This window comes from Diplotaxodon limnothrissa, linkage group LG3 (genome assembly GCF_057381915.1).
Source record: "Diplotaxodon limnothrissa isolate DT_005_m linkage group LG3, D_limnothrissa_male_GT1.1, whole genome shotgun sequence".
In the NCBI taxonomy this organism is placed as follows: domain Eukaryota; kingdom Metazoa; phylum Chordata; class Actinopteri; order Cichliformes; family Cichlidae; genus Diplotaxodon; species Diplotaxodon limnothrissa.
In genome coordinates this window covers 24,654,576-24,676,042 of record NC_140598.1, presented here as the reverse complement: position 1 = coordinate 24,676,042, position 21,467 = coordinate 24,654,576, and the positions used below count along the sequence as shown (strand labels likewise).

At 42.6% G+C, this 21,467-nt stretch overlaps 1 protein-coding gene across 3 annotated transcripts in view; it reads left to right on the top strand.

Moving 5' to 3' along the window:
* Positions 1–21,467, top strand: part of LOC146635069 (uncharacterized) — a 39,004-nt gene that overhangs the window by 6,535 nt on the left and 11,002 nt on the right. The window contains exons 2-4 of one of the 3 annotated variants that reach the window (XM_085344451.1): positions 11,509–11,614; positions 12,056–14,248; positions 16,516–16,551. In XM_085344451.1, coding sequence (XP_085200577.1) covers positions 11,597–11,614; positions 12,056–14,224 — 2,187 coding nt within the window. In that variant the 5' untranslated portion in view covers positions 11,509–11,596 and the 3' untranslated portion in view covers positions 14,225–14,248; positions 16,516–16,551. Of the gene's footprint in view, positions 1–11,508; positions 11,615–12,055; positions 14,249–16,512; positions 16,552–21,467 lie in introns of those variants that run through there. The other 2 variants (XM_085344434.1, XM_085344442.1) reach the window with 2 other exon arrangements.

Sequence of the window (21,467 nt, the reverse complement as noted above, 5' to 3'; positions counted from 1 at the left end):
TACTCACATGGACTCTACTAACCTATCAGAAGCTTCTTCAGCTCAGAATGGAATCGTCTGCAGTTTTCTTATTAATTAACAATAAACTTAGTGTATATGTACTCCTAAATATGATGAAAGTGATAAAAAATAGACAGCTCTGTCTCTCTTTATTCTGACATTTAATTAATTCAAAATATATTTCAATACTTATTTATCCAAAACAAAACAAGTTTACTCTAAATTGATGTTGTACAGTAAAAAAAATGTTCTTCTGTTTTCCACAAAGTGTATGTAAATATCTGGTTTAAACTGTGAATATACTGCTGTGTATTGAAGTTCCTCTTGTTTTGCATAGATATACTGAACAACATACAAAGCATAATATATAAAATAACATCTACCAGAGTTTTTTCTTTGAAAGAAGCCCCTTATATCCATTCTTATATTTCAGTACATAACTGAAACCGATTTATTTAGCCGTGGAGGGTAACAACTGAAAAAATGAAATAAACACACATGTAAGCTAAGACTCTCTAAAGAAACAGCATTGTTGTTGATCGGCTTTTCATTTCGCCATTTGTTGATTCACTTGAAGAGCAAGTAACGTAATATGGGTCAAGCGATCAGTTTGATATCAATCTTTTGTGATACACCGTCATATTTACATTATTTGTACAGTACGAATGATTTGCTTTGGTACCTGGTTGAACTTTAGTTCTCCTCTGTCTGGTTGGCTGCGTTTCTCCATCAGCTCACTCGCATCACAGGCTGCAGCTCCCCCCATGCGAGTCAGTGTCTGAGCTCAGATCATACCAATATTAGGAGGATTTATGCACAGTCGTAAATTCCCACAGTGTGGGCTATGTGCTTCGAATATTGTGTGACATAAATAAATAATAAAGCTAAAGACATAAATAAAGCTAAAATACAAAGGTTTGGACACCGTTTTGCATGTTTCCCTACTGTAGGGGTCTCTGCAAGCATACAGGGCTCTGAGAGGGTACAAGATGACAACTTTGGAATTCTACTAGAAACAGTTGATCATATTTGTTTGTTAAAGCTGAATTCAGGGCAAACTACGCTAAATTAGCATTTTTAGCTAACAGCTACAATAAGCATAAAAGTTACTGTATGGCTATCATTTGTTAACATGACGCTTGTTCCTATACATGTAATTCATTTATTACTAACCTGAGAGTTTATCCGCTGGTCATTCGACATGACGAATGACTTCTGAAGTCTTAATTCAGCTCAAGACGCTGTAGATTCCCATCGGTAACACTTTCGGTCCGCTAGTAAAACGTAGTTCTATTAATCTGCACTTGACTACTCTTGAACCGGAACCGGATGTAAATCCCAAAAAACTGAATTTTGGAACTGAAATTGAATTGTAGAACTGAAACTGAATGGTGAGAAGTGAATCTGAAATTATTCGAGAGCTGAATTTTTAAAGGATAAAATGCGGTTTCAAAGCCAATTAATTCGTTTTCAAAATATAAAATTAAATTTCAATTTAGTGATGATCATTTTCAATCCAATAAATTGAATTTCAAATTAGGATAATTCATATTCAGTTTTTAAAAGCATTTATTCAAGTTACAATTCAGATTCAATCTGAGCAATTCAAATTCAAATTTAACTTATTCATATTCAGTTTCTGATGGCACAGATTTCTGCCCATAGAGGCTTCATTCAAGAAACACCAGGAAGACCGAAGCTCATGGCATTGATCAAGCGGAACTCATCATCTTCACCAGCAGCTCCCTCACTGGGAAATCTTCAGCACTCCTCATCTTCATGAACACTGTGATGGAGACTTTTGGTTTGTGTAACGTCATAAATACTCGGATACTCTCCAGAGTCTCCGGACATTTACATAAAGATATTATATTCAGTCCTGTAGAAAGTTGTATATTTAAAAATATGTTATCCTCTCTGGTTACTCTGGTATAAATAACTCTGAATCACTTTATGGTAAATAACACATTATCGGCAAAAAAAACGGAAAGAATTCCAGATGACAAGTTTATAGTGACGACCTTTGACCTCCATCAGGTTTTATTTAATTGTGTCAGAGAAACTCAAATGTGCTCTTCATGCAGCTGAGTACATCAAGTGTTTAAAATGGAAGCTGTGCAGGTCTGAGATCAGCAGCTCTCTGAAACACCAAACACGGCTATGTTAATGCGGATATATAGTGACACAGTTACATGGGTAGGGATGGGTATCGTTTAGGTTTTATCCGATACCGGTGCCAAATCGGTACTTTTGAAACGGTGCCGGTGATCGAACCGGTGCTTAAAGAATGGAGAACACAAACTTTGTCCAAAAACCTCTCATGTTCAGCTGTTTTTTGTAAAAAGATAACAATGTTAGCCTTTTCTGCAGCTATGGGGCATATATGGTATCACTCTTGGCTGGAAGCAGTGCTTAAACAATGGAAAAAAAACACACAAACCTTGTCCAAAAACCTCTCATGTTTAACAGTTTCCCTCTTTTTCTTTGGTCATTTTAGCCTTTTTGTCCAGGGTGAAGGGAGTATCTGCCATCAAACAAGAAGACAGCCGCATGTAGCTATGATGATGTTTGCTAGTTCACCTTACATGCATTAATGTAATAACGTGGTTAGCCTACTCAACGTAAATTACACTCGAACAACATTAAGCGACTCACGCAGAGAAGAACGGCTTCTGCTGCCATCATCATCCTCATCATTTCTGCTACACTGGCAGGGCTAGGGGCCAGGACTCTATTCTTCGGGTTTTTGGGGGATGTTGCTCCGGGTCCGATAACTGGCAACCCACCCAACGTGCACGGTGTGAGGTCTCGCAGCAAGCTATCAAATACGGCGCATTTCTCGGCTTTTAAAAAAAACGCTATGCGTCGCCAGGTGCTTCATCGGATTCGAGGTGTTACCTCCTTTGACAGTATCACAGTATCAGCTTAAAGCACTTGTTGCTGCTGAGTTTGCATATTTTGCTGTGAAGTACAGCCAGACTTTTGACCGCTTCGCCTTGGACATTTTTAATCTGTAGCTCTGCTCTAACTGAACGTACGTACCTGGCCCCGCCTACAATCCTGGGAAACGTAAAATGATTGGCTAGAAGTGTATCACAGCTCAGGAAAAAAAAGCACCGAAATAAAGCACCGAAATGTGCGCTGCTTTTCGGTCTGGTTACTACCGTTTATGTCAGAACCGGTGCCATCATGGCACCGGACACCGGTACCCATCCCTATACATGGGTGATTAATCCTTTTGACTTTTTGTCTTTGACTTTATCAATAAAACAGCTGCAGCTTTCACTGACAGCACATGTGGTACTTTAACCTTTGTACTGTTTTCATCAGTTAATTTTGCAGTTAACATGTGAACATGTTGGATGATCTGTCTGCTGTCATTGACTGGTGCTGAGGTCTGAACCTGAGGGCAGCTCCTGTAATCACAAAGAGAACAGAACCATCACAAACTGAATTATAAAGTTTATCTCTTAAATCTGAAATAAAGCTGATCCTTCTCTCCTCACACGCTCAGGATCTGAAGTTCTTCTCTTACATTTTTTCAGTTCTACAATTTAATCCATAGTTACAGATTAATGAGGAGTTACTGAGGTACAAGCTTAAAAAAATAAATAAATAAAATTGGTGTTACTGTCTTTACACATGTGGAGACTGAAAACATACTGTTGTTTGCACATATTTAATAATCAGCTCTGCGCAGGAGCTGAATCAGAGTGCAGCCTGTTGCTTTTACAGTATAACACTTGTAATGAAAGTACAGTAACGATAATTAGTGACAGAGCAGCCCGGGACGGCAAATTTGCTCAAACTATATAAAAGGTAGTCCCACTCCACCCGGTCGAATGGCCTTCTCAGCATCAAGTGACAGTAGGGCTTCAGGTGTAATCCTTTGAGGGAAGGTCATGAATTATGCTTAAGATGCGTCTAATGTTGAAGAAAGAGTGTCTGCCCTTGATAAAGCCGGTTTGGTCTGTGGAGATGATTGTTAGTAACACGACCTCTAAGCGCTGTGATAAAATCTTTGCAAGAATTTTTGCATTGGTGTTTAGCAGTGAAATCGGCCAGTATGAGCTACATTGGAGAGGGTCTTTGTTCTTTTTAAGAATGAGTGAAAAAAACCCAGGCAGCACGGTGGCACAGTGGTTAGCACTGTTGCCTCACAGCAAGAAGGTCCTGAGTTCAATTCCACCATCAGGCTGGGGTCTTTCTGTGTGGAGTTTGCATGTTCTCCCCGTGTTTGCGTGGGTTCTCTCCGGGTACTCCGGCTTCCTCCCACCGTCCAAAGACATGCAGCTTGTGGGGATAGGTTAATTGGATAATCCAAATTGCCACTAGGTGTGAATGTGAATGTGAGTGTGAATGGTTGTCTGTCCCTGTGTGTTAGCCCTGCGACAGACTGGCGACCTGTCCAGGGTGTACCCCGCCTTTCGCCCTATGACAGCTGGGATAGGCTCCAGCGCCCCCCGCGACCCTGAAAAGGATAAGCGGAAGCGAATGGATGGATGAAAAAAACCCTTCTCTCATAGTTGGAGGGAGAGTGCCAGATGAATAGGACTCCAAAAAGACTGACAGCAGAAGTGGTGCAAGTTCGTTAGAAAATGTCATCAAAAATCCATCTGGTCCAGGGGACTTGCCACTAGGGCTGCCACAAACGATTATTTTGATAGTCGACTAGTCACCGATTATTTATGCGATTAGTCGACTAATCAGATCATCATCCACTGGACGTAAAACTACAGCTTATTGCACCAGCAGCATCTGCTCTTATATAACTATCATTAGCTTACAGCTTTAAGCTTTTAAGGTGCTAACTAAAAATGAAGACAAGATGATAGTTTATTCAATTTTAATGAAATTTGCAGATTGTTTTGGTAAAGTTTAATAAAATCCTTGCTATCTAAAATATAACAGGACACCGGAGTATATTCTCCAGCATCTCACACTTCTGATAATCAGCTGTCTGCTTGACGTTTATTCAGCTGTGTAAAAACTATAACTTTAATCTCAGCCAAACCGATTTACTCAGGAACAAATAAAATACTAAAAAAAAAAAAAAGCCAAACAACAACATTTTTAATTTATCTAAGTGACTCATATATATTTAACCTGAGTCGCGAAAGACGGCGGTGGGTTTGAAAACAATTTGCCGGGAGTCCGGTGTTCTCACGGCGCTAGTGACCTAGCCCCCGGCTAGCTATCGAGCTAGTGGGTAACAGACGTCTCCGAAAACGTCGGAGCGCTTTTGAAAATATGTGGTGTCCTGATAAACTGAGCAGATATTTGAGGTTTACACAGCTACATTCTCGCCTGAAAATATGTTAAACGTTTATTTTGTGACCCAGAAAGAATAATAAGAGTAATATTAAAACTAACTAGCTACCGCCATTGTTGGAAACTAAGCTGGGCCGCGCTATGAATTCTGGGACACAGCTGCTTCTTCTTCTTCGGGGTTTAACGGCAGCTGGCATCCTTGTACATGCAGTGCTGCCATCTTCTGTTTCAGTCCGTTATTACACTCTTAAATCCTGCTACTTATTCCTGCGTCTTTTGCGATCTTACAAAGCTTCAAACGACACGTCGACTATTAAGTCAGTCGTCGACGATTTTGATAGTCGACGTAATCGTGACTAGTCGACAAATCGTGGCAGCCCTACTTGCCACTTTGCATTCCACCAATCGCCATCATGACCTCCTGGATAGAGAGGTCCCTTTCGAGTTCAGTAACCAGTTTCGGGTCAACTGTGGTTATACTGAGGTAACTAAGGAAACTGTCCATAGCAGACTCATCTTGGCGTGATTCTGCGGTATATAAATAAGAGTAAAATTGATGGAAGCAGGAGTTGATTTCTGCGTGGTCTGTATGCTTTAGGCCCTGTTCATCAGCTATTTCAGAGATGAACTGTTTGGATGACTTTTGACGTATTTGATGTGCTAAGACACTGCCAATTCCCTCCTCATAGAAAGTACGTCTAGACTTTAGGATAGGTTGCTCCACTTGCTGTATTGAAATAAGATCAAATTTCATTTTGAGGGTCTGACGTTCTTTAAGGGTGCTTTCCGATGGTGAGTGACTGTAGTTTATATCTAACCACAAAATATCATATAATAGCTGTTTCAAGTGCTCAGTGTCAGCTTTTTTTCTTGCTACTGAAAATGAGATAATTTGACCCCGAAGATAGGCTTTCAGTGACTCCCATATGACTGAAATAGACATCCCAGGGGTCTGGTTTTGTTCAAGAAAGTCTCTAATCTCAGATTTTCTAAAATTCATGAATGCTTCATTAGAGAGTAAAAGAGGATTAAAACTCCAGGGGCAGTATATGCGATTGGCACCAGGGATGTGCATTCTCATCACTAGGGGAGCATGGTCTGAAATAACAATAGATTGATAATTGCAAGTTTCAACCAGTGGAAGAGCACGTTTATCAATAAAAGAAAAAAATCTATCCGAGAGAATGTTTTGTGGACAGGAGAGTAGTAGCAGTATGCCCTTGATGAAAGGTTATGAAAACGCCAAAAGGCAACAACGCCGTGGGATTGGAAAAAGCATGTAATAATTTCTGTGGGTTTTGATTTAGGAGTATCCTTATTAGACCATCGGTCTAGGCTAGAAAGCACAGCTAAGATGAGATTGTATGTTATCATATCTGCAATTTCTGAGAGTAAATTGACAAAGAAGTTTTCATCATCCCAGTTTGGAGCATAAATGCTGGCTAAAATTAGTCTGAGTCCATAAAGTTGGCCAGCAACAATAATATAACGGCCCACGGGATCAAATAAAATGCTTGATACAGCAAAAGGGATGCTTTTACCAATAAGGATATCCAATCCTCTTCAGAGTTAAAGTTGGAATGGAATGTGTGGCCAACCCAACCATTCTTCAGTCTATGTTGGTCTGCTCTCATGTTCCTTAAGTACATCTACCCTGTTGAACTTCATCCATCCATTCACGTCCGCTTAATGGATGAACTTATTATGGGAAATAAATATTTAAATAAAAACAAGCTGCTGATTATTTCACATTTTACTTGTGAGCAACGGCACATTTAAATCTTACAAATATAGTTATTTGGCTTATATCGTGATAGATATCGTTATCGCCTGGAATGAAAAAAAATATCGTGATATGAAAAAATCTTATATCGCCCAGCTCTACTGTGCACCAAACCCTGTGTCTTGCGAAGCCTCATCATCTGCGACTGGCTAGAAACAATTCAGTCAGGAGGGGAACTTCACCCGGCAGTTTCACTTGGTAAGATGACGTTTTTCACGTACACCATTGCCTTCTCTGGATCCAGAAACTCCTTACTCTCGCCCCTAAAAGATATACACAGTCTCTCTGGAAACATTATTCCGTAGCGGACATCTTGACGCCCTCGAAGCAGGTTCCTCACGTCCTTAAAAGCAGAGCAAGCTTTGGCAATGCTCGCGGTGTAATCAGGAAAGATGGCCACAGGGTTCCCCTTGTGTTGCACCGCTCCCGGGCCTGCCGTAGCACATTGACGCAGTCTTGGTAGTAATGGAGTTTGGCGATGATAACTCGAGGTTTCCCGTTAGATCTTCTGGGAGCAAGGTCTCTATGTGAGCGGTCCACCAGGATTTCTTCATCCAGTTACAGAACATCTTTCAATAGACTAGAAACTGAGCTGGTCGAGCTGGAACCAGCATCCTCCGCAACACCCACAATATGAATATTGCACCTCCGCATTCTTGACTCCATATCTCCATTCTTTTCTTTTAAGCAAGCCAGCTCAGTCTGTAATCCTGCAGCCGTCTCTTGGAGGCTGACAACCTTCTCCGACCATAATGATAAACCCTCTTTCAGGTCGCTAGTAGCGGACTTGACGTTGTTAATTTCTGAGCGGACTGCTGCTGTGTTGTTAGCAATCTCCGTCTTAACTTCTCTTAATTTGTACTTGAGGTAGTCGAAATCCTCTGCAAGCGGACTTGTCAGTACTTACCTGATAATCGTGGAGATATCATCTTTAAGAGAGGACAGGATGTCCGATTTCAGACCTTCATACTCCATTGCGTTTCCTGACTGCGAGCTAGGCGACAAGCTAGGCGACGAGCTCCCACTTGCTTAAGTATAAGTATGCTGGCCCCTCGGGTTTAGATGCCCTTCCGGTTGTAACCACTGGTCCGTTTTTCCCCGTCGGTCACAGGTGTTAGGGGGAGTGATAGTTCGTTTAAATTATCCTTTAAAAGGGGCTTGGAATTGTTAAAATATAAGCTAGACAGGCGTGAGCCCAGTTCAACATGCCTAACTCCATTGTCGGCTCAGTAGTGCCCCCGAAGTCGGAGTACTTCAACACCTCCTGAATGAAGTCTTCGGCTGCTCTCCTCGGTGTCTGTTCACAGTTTATTGTGATCACGTTGAGAGAAGGTTGAGAGGGTGTTTGGAAAAAAACACCTACTAATCATTAGCTCGGCATGCTGGGAGAAGTTGATGGTTTGCTCGCTTGTTCAATTATTTCCATCTTACTTTGACTGCAGATGTAACCAGACATATTCCAGCAGGATTTGTAAAAAGCGTTTTAACAGACACACAAAGCTGGAAAAGTCTTCATAGTCTTTTTTCTTTAGGTCACGAGCAGTTGTCTAAGCATTTCACTGCATATCGTACTGTGTATGACTGTGTATGTGACAAATAAAATTTGAATTTGATTTGAATTTGGTGAACCTCTCGGCTTGTGATTGGGAGCGTATGCTTCCGTCTACGATGACATTTGTACGTGCTGCTGAACCCTTTAAGGTTTAAGATTTAGGGCAGTGCTGCTGTCTGTTCACCTTGTTGACTCTTGAAACCGACGCCTTTGCTCTCGAACTGCATTTGTCTTTTGGGAGACATTGATTGTCCTCGAAGCTTGTTCTTTAGTGTAAGATATACATGGGGATGAAGCTGAATAATATTCAACCAAAACACAGGCTCGGTGTGGTTCCAATTATGTTAATCTATCATTTTGCTCTGGCTGCTATGCCATGGTGGACATTGATCCAGTTCCGTAGTAACCTGTAATAACAGACTGAGACACTTATAATATCATTTTCATCACTGCTCAATAACACTTTCCCTCTCTTATTCTTCTATCCATATTTTAACACATCTCTTTCCATCACTTCTTACAGACACACACAAACACACTTCTCTTTACTGCATTCCTCAGTTTCTACACACTTCATACTCCATGTTTTCTGTTCCATATTTCTGAAAGAGGAAAAAAAAAATCATGCAATCAAAACCTGGATCCCGGCCGTACTGCTGAGCTCAGTGCTATAGTAAAGTGAGAAAGTGATATTTCTATAACTAATGTGATATGATTAAATATGTGATTAATACATGAGAAGAAAAATCTGCCTCCACAACACCTACAGGCCAGTAGACACTCTTTCACTGATGAGGATGTACACATCCTGGACAGGGAGGAACGCAAGTTTGAGCGTGGCGTCAAGGAGGCCATCTACATGAGAAGGGAAAGACCATCTCTGAATCGCGGAGGGGGACTAAGGGGACATCTTTTGCCATCTTACAATGCTGTGATTGCAGCCATTCCCCAACTCTCTGTGAATGGTACTCATGGCCATTGATCAGTGGTCTTTGATCCGTGGTCATGAGAATTTACATAATTATGATGAAGGAACTGACCTACCAGCCCATTGTTCCTTCAGTGGTTCTAGTTACTGTTTATAAGATTGGGGAAACCTGCAGTCAGCTGAGACTGAAGAAGTCACTTGGATGAGTGACGAAACGTTTCTCCCACTGAAAACGCTACATCCAGATGAACAGAATCAACTTTTTGAGATTTACTTACCTGAATGATTGAGCATGCATCGAGAAGAATTTAGAATGGATTACCTTGCTGAATCCTTTTAGACAAGGGACTTAGGACTTACTATCTAATTGTGTCCCACATAGATGATGTTCTCCAGTGCCCACTGTAATGTGGAGAAGCTCACTTTACGATTTTTTGATCAGTAACAAGACAGAACCAGACGTGGAAGCTGCGGGATGCTGGACGGGCTCAGCTGAACCTCTAGCTGTCATGGCAGGATGCTGGATGGGCTCGGCTGAACATCCAGCTGGCGTGGCAGGGCGAGCAGGTGCGAAAACCTCTGGCTGAGGCATGGCAGGTGACGGCATGGCAACCACAGACGGCAGGGCGGGCTCTCCAGAGCACTCAGCAGGAACTGATGGCGGAGCGGGAGCTGTGAAGTGCTGGGGTGGTTCGCCTGAACCCCCAGCAGACACTAGAAGAGTCTACACAAACTGCTCAATGACCCCCATGGAAGCAGCAACAGGCTCTTCGGGAGGTCCAGAGCAAAGTTAGTCCTCCAAATCAGCCTCTGGATAACCTGGCCTGGGTCTCAGTCCCACAGGGGCTTTGCTGAGCCTCATGGCTAGCATCTCCAGTGAAAACAGTCTTGAAGCCTGACTTCTTAGAAGCATGGGTCGTGGCATGATCAATACACAGAGATGCTAGATAATTGTGCAAAGGGATAAGATGTTCTGTGGAAGACTTGGGCAGTAACTTGTCAGTCTTAGTCCTTTCATGAACATGAACAGTCTCTTCATAACCGGGCCAATGAACTGGCAAATCTGTATTGATTTTAGCTTCCTCCTTAGAAAAAACACGCGGCACACAGTCACCCACCTCATGCTGCTGTAAGCCGCGGTGATGACGTGGACACCGCCTCCTCCTGGAAGCCACGGTTGTGGAAGTTGGCGCTGTCATGGCTGAGGCGAATGTGGTGCTAGAAGCACTGAAAATATGTTAAAAGTTTATTTTGTGACCCAGAAAGATTAGTATGAGTAATTTTAAAACTGGAGTTTGGCTGGGCCGCGCTATGAATTCTGGGATATGGTAGTAATTTGGACAGCCTTCGGCACCGATCACGTCGCTGTGACGTAATCGGTCTACAAATGCGGCCTCAGGAGGATGCAGCCCATGAATTTGGACATGTCCAGAGTATAATCGCAGCCTTTGCGGTTAGAAAATTGCACTTGATCATGTCGCGATATTATCGCAAATGCGATATATCGTTCAGCCCTACTAGACGGCCAACACGTTAACGAGCTAACTGCGCTAACACACCAGTTCCCACCCATGTAATTGAGCATTGCATGGCACATCCAACATACTGTTTTACTTTAGTCCATGACTCGCTTACCTTCAGGGTCATACGTCACATGAAAACCAAAATAATTCCAAACGCCAGATCTGAATGAGGTTGGGGGAGGTGCCCTGCGCTCTTCCTTCTGTCTATGCTGTCTGTCTTGAGCGCTCAGTGGATCTGTGCTCGACAGTGCAGCCTAGGCGGAGTAGTCGAACGCAGATTCACTGAGCGCTCCACACAGACAGCATCGTCAGAAGGAAAGTTGATAAAATAAATTACAAATGTTGTATTGTTCGATACATATGCGTACCGAACCGAAAGCACTGTATGGAACGGTTCAATATCGATACGAATATCGTTGCACCCCTAATATATATACTTTTTGTGTCCCAGCTGAGTAACAGGAAGAGAAGAGTCTGGTGGTGCAGCAGAGGAACAATTTCAGCCATTTGGACTCAGCTCAGCCACTACAGAGGAAACAATGACTCCAACACAAATGGTGAGAAGAACATCACAGTTACACTGTTATTGAAACTGTGTGTACAGCTGGTCGGTTTTTAAAAGCCTGTTATCTTTATCTTTTCCATCCTGGGCTCCTCCATATGTACAGAATCTACATTCACAACCAAAAACCACAGAAGTTGCAAGAAAATACAAAGATCTTATTTTCTCTACACACATTGAAACAACAATATCATCAGTTGAACTAAAAAAATTTTTCTGAAGTAAAAGAGATTCTTTGATGATCAATATTTCTTCAATAGTGTCAGTTTGTACAACTCTCATTGTAGCACATCATTGTAATGTGATACTATCACCAGAAGGTGGTGGTAACACACCAACAATGTGTTTTTTTTTGACATGTCTGATTCCACCAATTTCAGTTTGTTCCATGATTGAATTTTACTCACTGCCTGTGTTTGTATCTCTGTCACTGCAGGACCAACATGGAGCAAGAAGTCAGCGCTCTCAGGAGGCCGACAAACCTCACAGAAGAAAGGGGGAGAAAACCTACAGCTGTGATGAGTGTGGGAAGGAGTTTACCCTGGCTGGACACTTAAAACGACACCAAATCATCCACAGTGGAGTTAAAGCGTACAGTTGTGACTTGTGTGGAAAGTCTTTTACCCTGGCTCAAACCTTAAAAACACACCAACTCACGCACAGTGGAGTTAAACCTTACAGCTGTGAGTTTTGTGGAAAGTCGTTTACCCTGGCTCAAACCTTAAAAACACACCAACTCACTCACAGTGGAGTTAAACCTTACAGCTGTGAGTTTTGTGGAAAGTCTTTTACCCTTGCTGGAAACTTAAAAACTCACCAACTCATCCACAGTGGATTTAAAGCGTACAACTGTGACTTGTGTGGAAAGTCTTTCACCAAGGCTGGAGACTTAAAAAGACATCAAACCATTCACACTGGAGTTAAACCTTACAGCTGTGGGTTGTGTGGAAAGTCTTTTACCCTGGCTAAAACCTTAAAAACACACCAACTCATCCACAATGGAGTTAAACCTTACAGCTGTGAGTTTTGTGGAAAGTCTTTTACCCTGGCTAAAACCTTAAAAACACACCAACTCATCCACAGTGGAGTTAAACCTTACAGCTGTGAGTTTTGTGGAAAGTCTTTTACCCGGGCTGATAGCCTAAAAACACACCAAGTCATCCACAGTGCAGTTAAAGCACACAGCTGTGAGTCATGTGGTAAGGCTTTTGCTCAAAATAGCAGTTTACAGAGGCATCTAGTTACCCACTCTGGAATTAAGGCGTACAATTGTGACTTGTGTGGAAAGTCTTTTACCCTGGCTGGAGACTTAAAAAAACACCAACTCATCCACAGTGGAGTTAAACCTTACAGCTGTTACTTGTGTGGAAAGTCTTTTACCCTGGCTGGACACTTAAAAACTCACCAACTCATCCACAGTGGAGTTAAAGCGTACAGTTGTGACTTGTGTGGAAAGTCTTTTACCCTGGCTCATAGCCTAAAAACACACCAAGTCATCCACAGTGGAGTTAAACCTTACAGCTGTGAGTTGTGTGGAAAGTCTTTTACCCAGGCTGGAGACTTAAAAAGACACCAAATCATCCACAGTGGATTTAAACCTTATAGCTGTGACTTGTGTGGAAAGTCTTTTACCCAGGCTGGAGACTTAAAAAGACACCAAATCATTCACAGTGGAGTTAAACCTTACAGCTGTGAGTTTTGTGGAAAGTCTTTTACCAAGGCTGGAAACTTAAAAAGACACCAAATCATTCACAGTGGAGTTAAACCTTACAGCTGTGAGTTGTGTGGAAAGTCTTTTACCCAGACTCAAAGCCTAAAAACACACCAACTCATCCACAGTGGAGTTAAACCTTACAGCTGCGAGTTATGTGGAAAGTCTTTTACCCAGGCTGGAGACTTAAAAAGACACGAAATCATCCACAGTGGAGTTAAACCTTACAGCTGTGACTTGTGTGGAAAGTCTTTCACCCAGGCAGGAGACTTAAAAAGACACCAAATCATTCACAGTGGAGTTAAACCTTACAGCTGTGAGTTGTGTGGAAAGTCTTTTACCAAGGCTGGAGACTTAAAAAGACACCACACCATTCACAGTGGAGTTAAAACTTACAGCTGTGACTTGTGTGGAAAGTCTTTTACCCAGGCTCAAACCTTAAAAACACACAAACTCATCCACAGTGGAGTTAAACCTTACAGCTGTGAGTTTTGTGGAAAGTCTTTTACCCTGGCTGGAGGCCTAAAAAAACACCAACTAATCCACAGTGGATTTAAAGCACACAGTTTTGAGTTGTGTGGTAAGGCTTTTGCTCAAAATGGCGACTTACAGAGGCATCTAGTTACCCACTCTGGAATTAAGGCGTACAGCTGCGACTTTTGTGGAAAAAGTTTCAGTGACAAACAGTACCGAAATAATCACCTACGGATTCACACTGGAAATGATGTTTCCTGCTGTGATCAGTGTGGGAAACTGTTTGCAACCGATGCACAATTACGACGACACATGTTTAGCCACACTGAGGAGAGACCTTATAAATGTGACCTGTGTGAGAAGACTTTTAAAGCTCCACATCAGCTGAAAAAACACCAACAGATCCACACAAGAAAGTAACTCTACAAGTGCAGTTACTGTGAGGTATGTATTTAGTTTTTTATCTTGTAATTTTAACCTGATTGTTTGGAACAAGTCTGATCAGTAAACTTATGGAGTTATACTGAATGAACTGTTTTGAAAAATGAAGACTCATTTTCACTCAGTAAGCTGAGTGTTGTAATTAGAGCTGGGCGATAGAACGATAACGATATGTATCGCGATATAACTTTTACTCGATAGAGAAATTAAGCTATCGCGATAGACCTCGCCGCTCTCGTCCTCTTAAAAAAAAAAAAAAAAGGTCAGCCAATCTAAATTAAGTAGCGCAGAGCCGAACCAATCACAGCCGCAGCGTCACCTCGCGTGACTTGTTACGTACAGCACAAGTGCCAAGCCGCACGTGGGTTTGTTTGGGAAGCAGCCAGCGGAGGAAATGAGTGTGCCGACTAGAAAAATCAACCGAGCGTGACCGAAGAGAAAACAGATGATGGTTCCAATGCCGGAGAGATTGTCGAACGGAAGAGCCATAGAAGTTCCGTAGTGTGAAGGTATTTCGGCTATTTCAAGTCTGACAAAAAACAGAGTAGCATGCACTGTAAATTGTGCCGAAAGCAAGTCTGGAAATACAATAAACTGGTGCATGCGTCACACTGTGCGCCACGTTATTGTTTCGGTGAAATGAATTTCTACAAGACTGTTTCTGTTAATTGTACTCTCTGCAGTGTTTAAATGCTTACATATATACACACAGTTACTGTCAGTCCACACATACGACTCGGTTCTGCTTCTATGCCCCAGCTTTGTTTACTTTTTCCCACCGAGGCTTCTAGACTTCTGATTGGCCAACATTTCTGCACGGTTAGGAATCTAGCGCCACCTGCTGCTTTGGCATGTTCATAGCAGCGTTTTCCTTCATTTCTGCCTTTATGTGTGGACGGGATTATTTTTTAAAACGGAAACGGAAAATCTCCGTTTTCAAAAATACCCGTGTACGTGTGGACGTAGCCTCAGTCTCTGACTGGAAGCGCTAATTCGTCATTCGGCTTTTGTCAGACTAAAGTAACTGTTAAAACTGTTTGAAAAGCTCAGCTATACAACAAGGAGAGATTGAGAATTTCCTTTTAGTTCTCAGTTTATTTGATATTGACAAAAGTTAATTAGTTTTGTCTGTTCTTCTGTAAAACAAACTAAGATTTATTTTTAGAATTAATATTTTGTTTCTAAGTGGAATTGACAATTTAGTAGTCTGTTTCGTTTGTTCTGTTTTGAAACTTAAACGCTTTAGCGGCTGCCTTTTGTGTAGTTTGCAATATTTGCCTTTATTTATCTGAAAAAGTCTCATGTTCCTTAAGTACATCTACCCTGTTGAACTTATTATGGGAAATAAATATTTAAATAAAAACAAGCTGCTGATTATTTCACATTTTACTTGTGAGCAACAGCACATTTAAATCTTACAAATATAGTTATTTGGCTTATATCGTGATAGATATCGTTATCGCCTGAAATGAAAAAAACATATCGTGATATGAAAAAATCTCATATCGCCCAGCTCTAGTTGTAATGTAATATTAGATTATTCTGTTATTATATGTTACCTTATATATGTAATCAAAGTAGTTGAATTAGAATACTGCTGTAGATCACATTATACCCTTTAATATAGAGTGTGTGAGCTGTATGTAGTTTAGTTCTCATTATACTTTTGAGTTAACAGAACATATTCACATATTAGTTCATTAGATAAATGTGCATCACTCTGTATCCTTGATCTGCTGGGAATGTTTTACACTGTTTTCTTGACATGCTTAATTGTTGAATCATGAAGAGAAGGTTGTAAGCAGGAGACTCTGTGTCTAAAGACAGGGGAGATAGACAGACCACATTCCACACCCCCACCTTACAGAAAGCAGAGAAACAACTGCCGAGGTCATAACTTAGGCGCTGTAACAGAGAAAAAATGTGATATTTTGGCTTTTACGACTAGCTGGGGGCCACTAGAGACTATAAAAAGCTGAGCAACCCGTCACCATTTTGAGACATGTGCCTGACCCTCTGGTAGCATCTCTCCCGTCCGGACGTTGTAATGCTCTGACTGTTGAATTGTATGGAAATAAATGATTGTTGATTGAGCATTTATACACCGAGTATTGTCCCTCCTTCAGCCCAAAGATTCAAAGAATTGGGAGAATTCAACAGTAAACATTAAAATATAATTGGACGTTGGCAGAGATGCTCTTTATTTCAGGCAACGTTCAGGATAAAATTGTTGAAGGAATTCCCCGACTTACAACGTCTTTGTTTAGAAGTGGAGCGACGCACATGGATCCATTTCTCAACCCTGTCGTCACTGTGGTGGTGGGAAAGAGTTTCTCTGTGATCTTTGTGGAAAAACTTCCAATCATCAACGGGACCTAAATCCACATCAACGTAGCCACACTGGAGACAAAGTGAACTACTGCAAAGAATGTGGGAGAGGCTTCCACACACCAAGTACATTAAAAATACATGAACTCTTCCACAGTGTGGTCAAAAAGCACATCTGTGACCAGTGTGGGTCATCCTTCACCACTGGAAATAAGTTCAATGAAAAAGCATAAGGGAATCCACACGGGAGAGACACCATACAAGTGCAGACACTGTGACAAAAGCTGGTCACAATCAGGTCATAGTAGAGCTGGGCGATAGAACGATAACAATATGTATCGCGATATAACTTTTACTCGATAGAGAAATTAAACTATCGCGATAGACCTCGCCGCTCTTGTCCTCTTAAAAAAAAAAAAAAAGGTCAGCCAATCCAAATTAAGTAGCGCAGAGCCGAACCAATCACAGCCGCAGCGTCACGTCGCGTGACTTGTTACGTACAGCACAAGTGCCAAGCCAAGCGGGTAATGGAGGAAATGAGTGTGCCAACTAGAAAAATCAACCGAGCGTGACCGAAGGTTACCGAAGAGAAAACAGATGATGGTTCCAATGCCGGAGAGATTGTCGAACGGAAGAGCCATAGAAGTTCCGTAGTATGAAGGTATTTCGGCTATTTCAAGTCTGACAAAAAACAGAGTAGCGTGCACTGTAAATTGTGCCGAAAGCAAGTCTGGAAATACAATAAACTGGTGCATGCGTCACACTGTGCGCCACGTTATTGTTTCGGTGAAATGAATTTCTACCAAATTTGTGTAAAGTTGCAAATAGAAATTTCCAGTTAACTCTGTCAAATGCTTTTTCTGCGTCTAAAGAGAATATTGTAGTTTCTAGGTTTTTACTGTATGAGTAGTCTATCAAATTAAGTAATCTACGTGTATTTGTTGATGAGTGCCTACCTTTTATGAAACCAGTTTGGTCAGGATGAATTAAGAGGGGGGTTATTTTCTCCAGTCTCTTTGAGAGAGCTTTGCAGATTATTTTAAGGGATATTGGACGATAGCTTGAGGGATATACAGGGTCTTTGCCTGGTTTTAGCAGGAGATTAATGTTTGCAGAATTCATATTTGATGGAAGTCTGCCCTTTTCTTTAATTTCCAACAACGTTCTGTAGAAAACTGGTGCTAGAATCGACCAGAATTCTTTGTAGAATTCTGCAGGAAAGCCATCTGGACCTGGAGCCTTATTATTGTGCATACTTATCAGGGCTTCCTGGAGTTCACCTGGTGTCAGTGGTGAATCCAGTGCCATTGCTTGAGTGTCCAATAATTTTGGAAGAGTTATGTTGTCCAAAAACTGATCAATTTCTTTTTTAGATGGGTTTATTTGTGGTGAATACAACGTTTTATAGAAATCCCTGAAAATGTTGTTTTGGATCCTCTTTCATAAACTGGTTAAAAATATTATATAATTCCCCAACAGCTTGTGTTAGAACAAATGACCAGACATCCTCCAGCTTCTGTCTCTTGAGGGGCACCAGGCAGGGATGCCCACTCTCCCCTTCACTATTTGCAATTTTTATTGAACCACTAGCAGCAGCAATTAGACAGAATTCAGTAATTAAGGGCATAAAATGCAAGAACGTGGAACATAAAATCAGCCTTTATGCGGATGATGTGTTACTCTTTCTCCAAAATTCACAAACCAATATCTCTGGGGTGATTGAATTGATAAACTCTTTTGCAAGAATATCAGATTACTCAATTAACTGGTCAAAATCTACAGTCCTACCGATTAATTGCTCCTTCCATAATTCCTCTTCTACACCACTGCAATCGGGAAATATAAAATATTTAGGTATAAATGTTTCTCCCAAGCTTGCAGATCTAACTAAATTAAACCATATCCCACTTTTAAAGAAGGTAGAAGATGATCTGGCTAGATGGAAATGTCTACCCATATCACTCATGGGAAGGGTTGCCGCTATAAAAATGATGGTCTTACCAAAAATAAATTATTTATTCTCAATGATCCCAACTAAACCGCCACAAGATTGGTTCAGATCTCTAGATTCATGTATGTCCAAATTCCTTTGGAAAAATAAACCCCCACGTATAAGCTTAAAAACACTACAAAAGACCAAGGATAAAGGAGGACTAGAACTGCCTAACTTTCAGCACTACTTCTTAGCCAACAGTCTTCAGTTTATCTCAGGATGGCTAAAACACACCCTCTTAGATGAACCTTGGCTAGATGTAGAACAAGCACTCTGCAATAATCTAGAGATCTCAGACCTACCATTTATCAGCTCAAACATCCAACGACATGAATGCTTTAAAAGCATCAACATCAGCTCTTCTCTGACAGCATGGTGGGAGTTTCTAAAATTGACGGCGTCTTCATTAATCCCATGCAAACGTACACCTGTCTGGAACAACCCTGACATATTACAAAACAATAATATGATAAACTTTTCAGATTGGAGTGATAAAGGAATCAAATATTTAGAACATATACTAGAAGGAACAGAATTTATTTCATTTGACGGACTAGTTACACAATATGGGATCAACAAGAAAAGATTTTTAGAATATCAACAAATTAAATCCATAGTAAAAAAGAAATTTAAACCGGGTCAAGTTGAACTACAAACACCACCAAGTGTGGTTCAATTTCTTACTCTTAAACCCCCCAAATTACTATCCAAAATATACAGAATGCTTTCTAAAGCAGATGAATCAATATCACTTCCTATTGCAAAATGGGAAGCGGATTTATCAGTTAACTTAGACCTAAACTTCTGGTCTCAGATTTGCTTAAAAACCTTTCATCTAATTAGAAATCCCAGTCTTCAATTAATTCAATACAAAATATTACATAGAGTGCACTATACAGGTCATCGGATGTTCAAGATGGGCTTTACGTCTACCAACAACTGCTCACACTGCCAAACCAATTCACCGGACAATTATATCCACGCTCTTTGGTTCTGTCCACCAGTTCAGAAGTTTTGGCGCGAGATATGTGAAGACTTATCGAAGTGTCTGAAATGTAACATTCCAACTTCCCCCTTAGTGTGTTTGTTGGGCAGCTTAGATAATGTCACTTCAGAAAAGAATATCGCCCATATGGTTTTCACTGCCCTATGCATAGCCAAGAAAACAGTCCTCATGAACTGGAAAAATAAAAATAATCTTAATTCTAACCAATATAGAAATTATCTATTAGATTACATTAGTCTTGATACAGCCTCTGCCACCACATCAGATCAATTGCTCTGGGCTCCTTTGATCAGCTCCATCACCTAGTGGGGGTGGGGGGTCATAGTTTGGTCCCGCCTTCACTGTTGTGATTGGTGTGGGGGTAGGGACAGGCTTAGGGCGTTGGGGGGTTCCCCGGAGGCATCTTCCTTGGGGGGCTCAACCCGGGGTAGCAGTCATGTCCGGTTAGGGGCTCTGTTGGCTCTCCGGTGACTGTTTCCTCGCGGCTGCGTGCAGCGGGGCTAGGGGAGGGTCTGTGCTGACGGACGTGGGTTACTGACCTGGTAGCCTGGCTGCCCCTGGGTGGGTCCGGGATGGGCGTGAGGTTCTGGGGGCGCTCCGTCTCTGGGCTGGGACCCGGACTGGGCCTCGGGGGCTTGGGTCCTGGTTGGTGTGTTGCCGGGGTTGTGGGCGGGTGGGTGAATGGGGGCCCAGCCCTGGAGCAGGGTGCCGCCGGTGCGTCGAGCCACCTGGGGGGCTCTTCAACTGGTGGGGGAGATTGTCACATCTTGCAGGAGCTTTCCTCTCCTCAGGAGCTGCCTCTGCAGGAGGGGGAGATACAGGAGAGGTGGAGGAAGATCTCAGCCTGGGTGTTTATTGTCTTATGTAGTCTGGAAGATGAGTGGATGGTGGGGTGGGTGCAGTTTTCTCTGTGGTGGGGTTGGGTGGACTGTCCCGGGCTCTGTGGGGCCGGGCGGCGCTGCTGCACTGGGCCCGGTCTGGATGGGCCTGGGCCCCCTTTCCCTGGCGGGTCGCGGAGTATGGGGGTGCCTACTGGGGTCAGCGGGGGAGCTGGCCCCAGGGAGGGGTCACTTGCCCCTCCCTTCCTTCCCTCCCCATCTCCAGCTGCCTCCCTCTTCCCGCTCCACCACAACCACCCACACATGCAGGGCCTTGGAGTAGGGGTATGTCACCAGGGTGCAGAGGAGGCTACCCCCCCTCTGTTCCCTTCTGGCTGCCTCTGCCTCAATTTTATCCCACAACTTAGACATTCACATTACTCACACTCTCATTACACATACATATAGGATCTTGGGGGTGGGCACGATACACGGAGTCCAAAGTACCATCAGGGTGTACACCCCACCCCTGGCATCGTTGCCCACCTCTCAATTTTAAATACACGTAGACATTGAGGGCTAGCAGGAGGGACCATGCGCTTACCTGCTGCTCTCTGGCAGGTAGCTCCAAGCCCTCCTGGGTTTTAAATGCACCTTAGAACACACATGCATCAACATTACAATGAGCGGGTGGAGGGAGGTTCGGAGTCTTCTCTCACCCCCGTTCTCTGCGACCTGCTGGAGCAGGGGGGCTAGGACTAGGAGGAGGAGTTGGCCGTCCGACTGCGGTCTGGAGTGTGGAGCCTTCCTGCTGCTGCGGAGTCGGGGCGGTCTGCCTCCCCCCACCGCAGGGAAAAGGGAAACACCACCTGGGTCTGGGTGCAGTTCCCCCCTCCAGGGGCGGGGGCACCTAGACCCGGTTTGTAGAGTACGCTTGGGGAGTGTGATCATGTGTACAACGTCTCTTTATGTCTGTCTCCACGTTGGTTGAGTGTGGAGTAAGTGCATATGAGAGCATGAGGGTGGGAATGGATGTTTGTATCTGTGTGTGCCTGTATGTCTGTGTCTATATGTCAG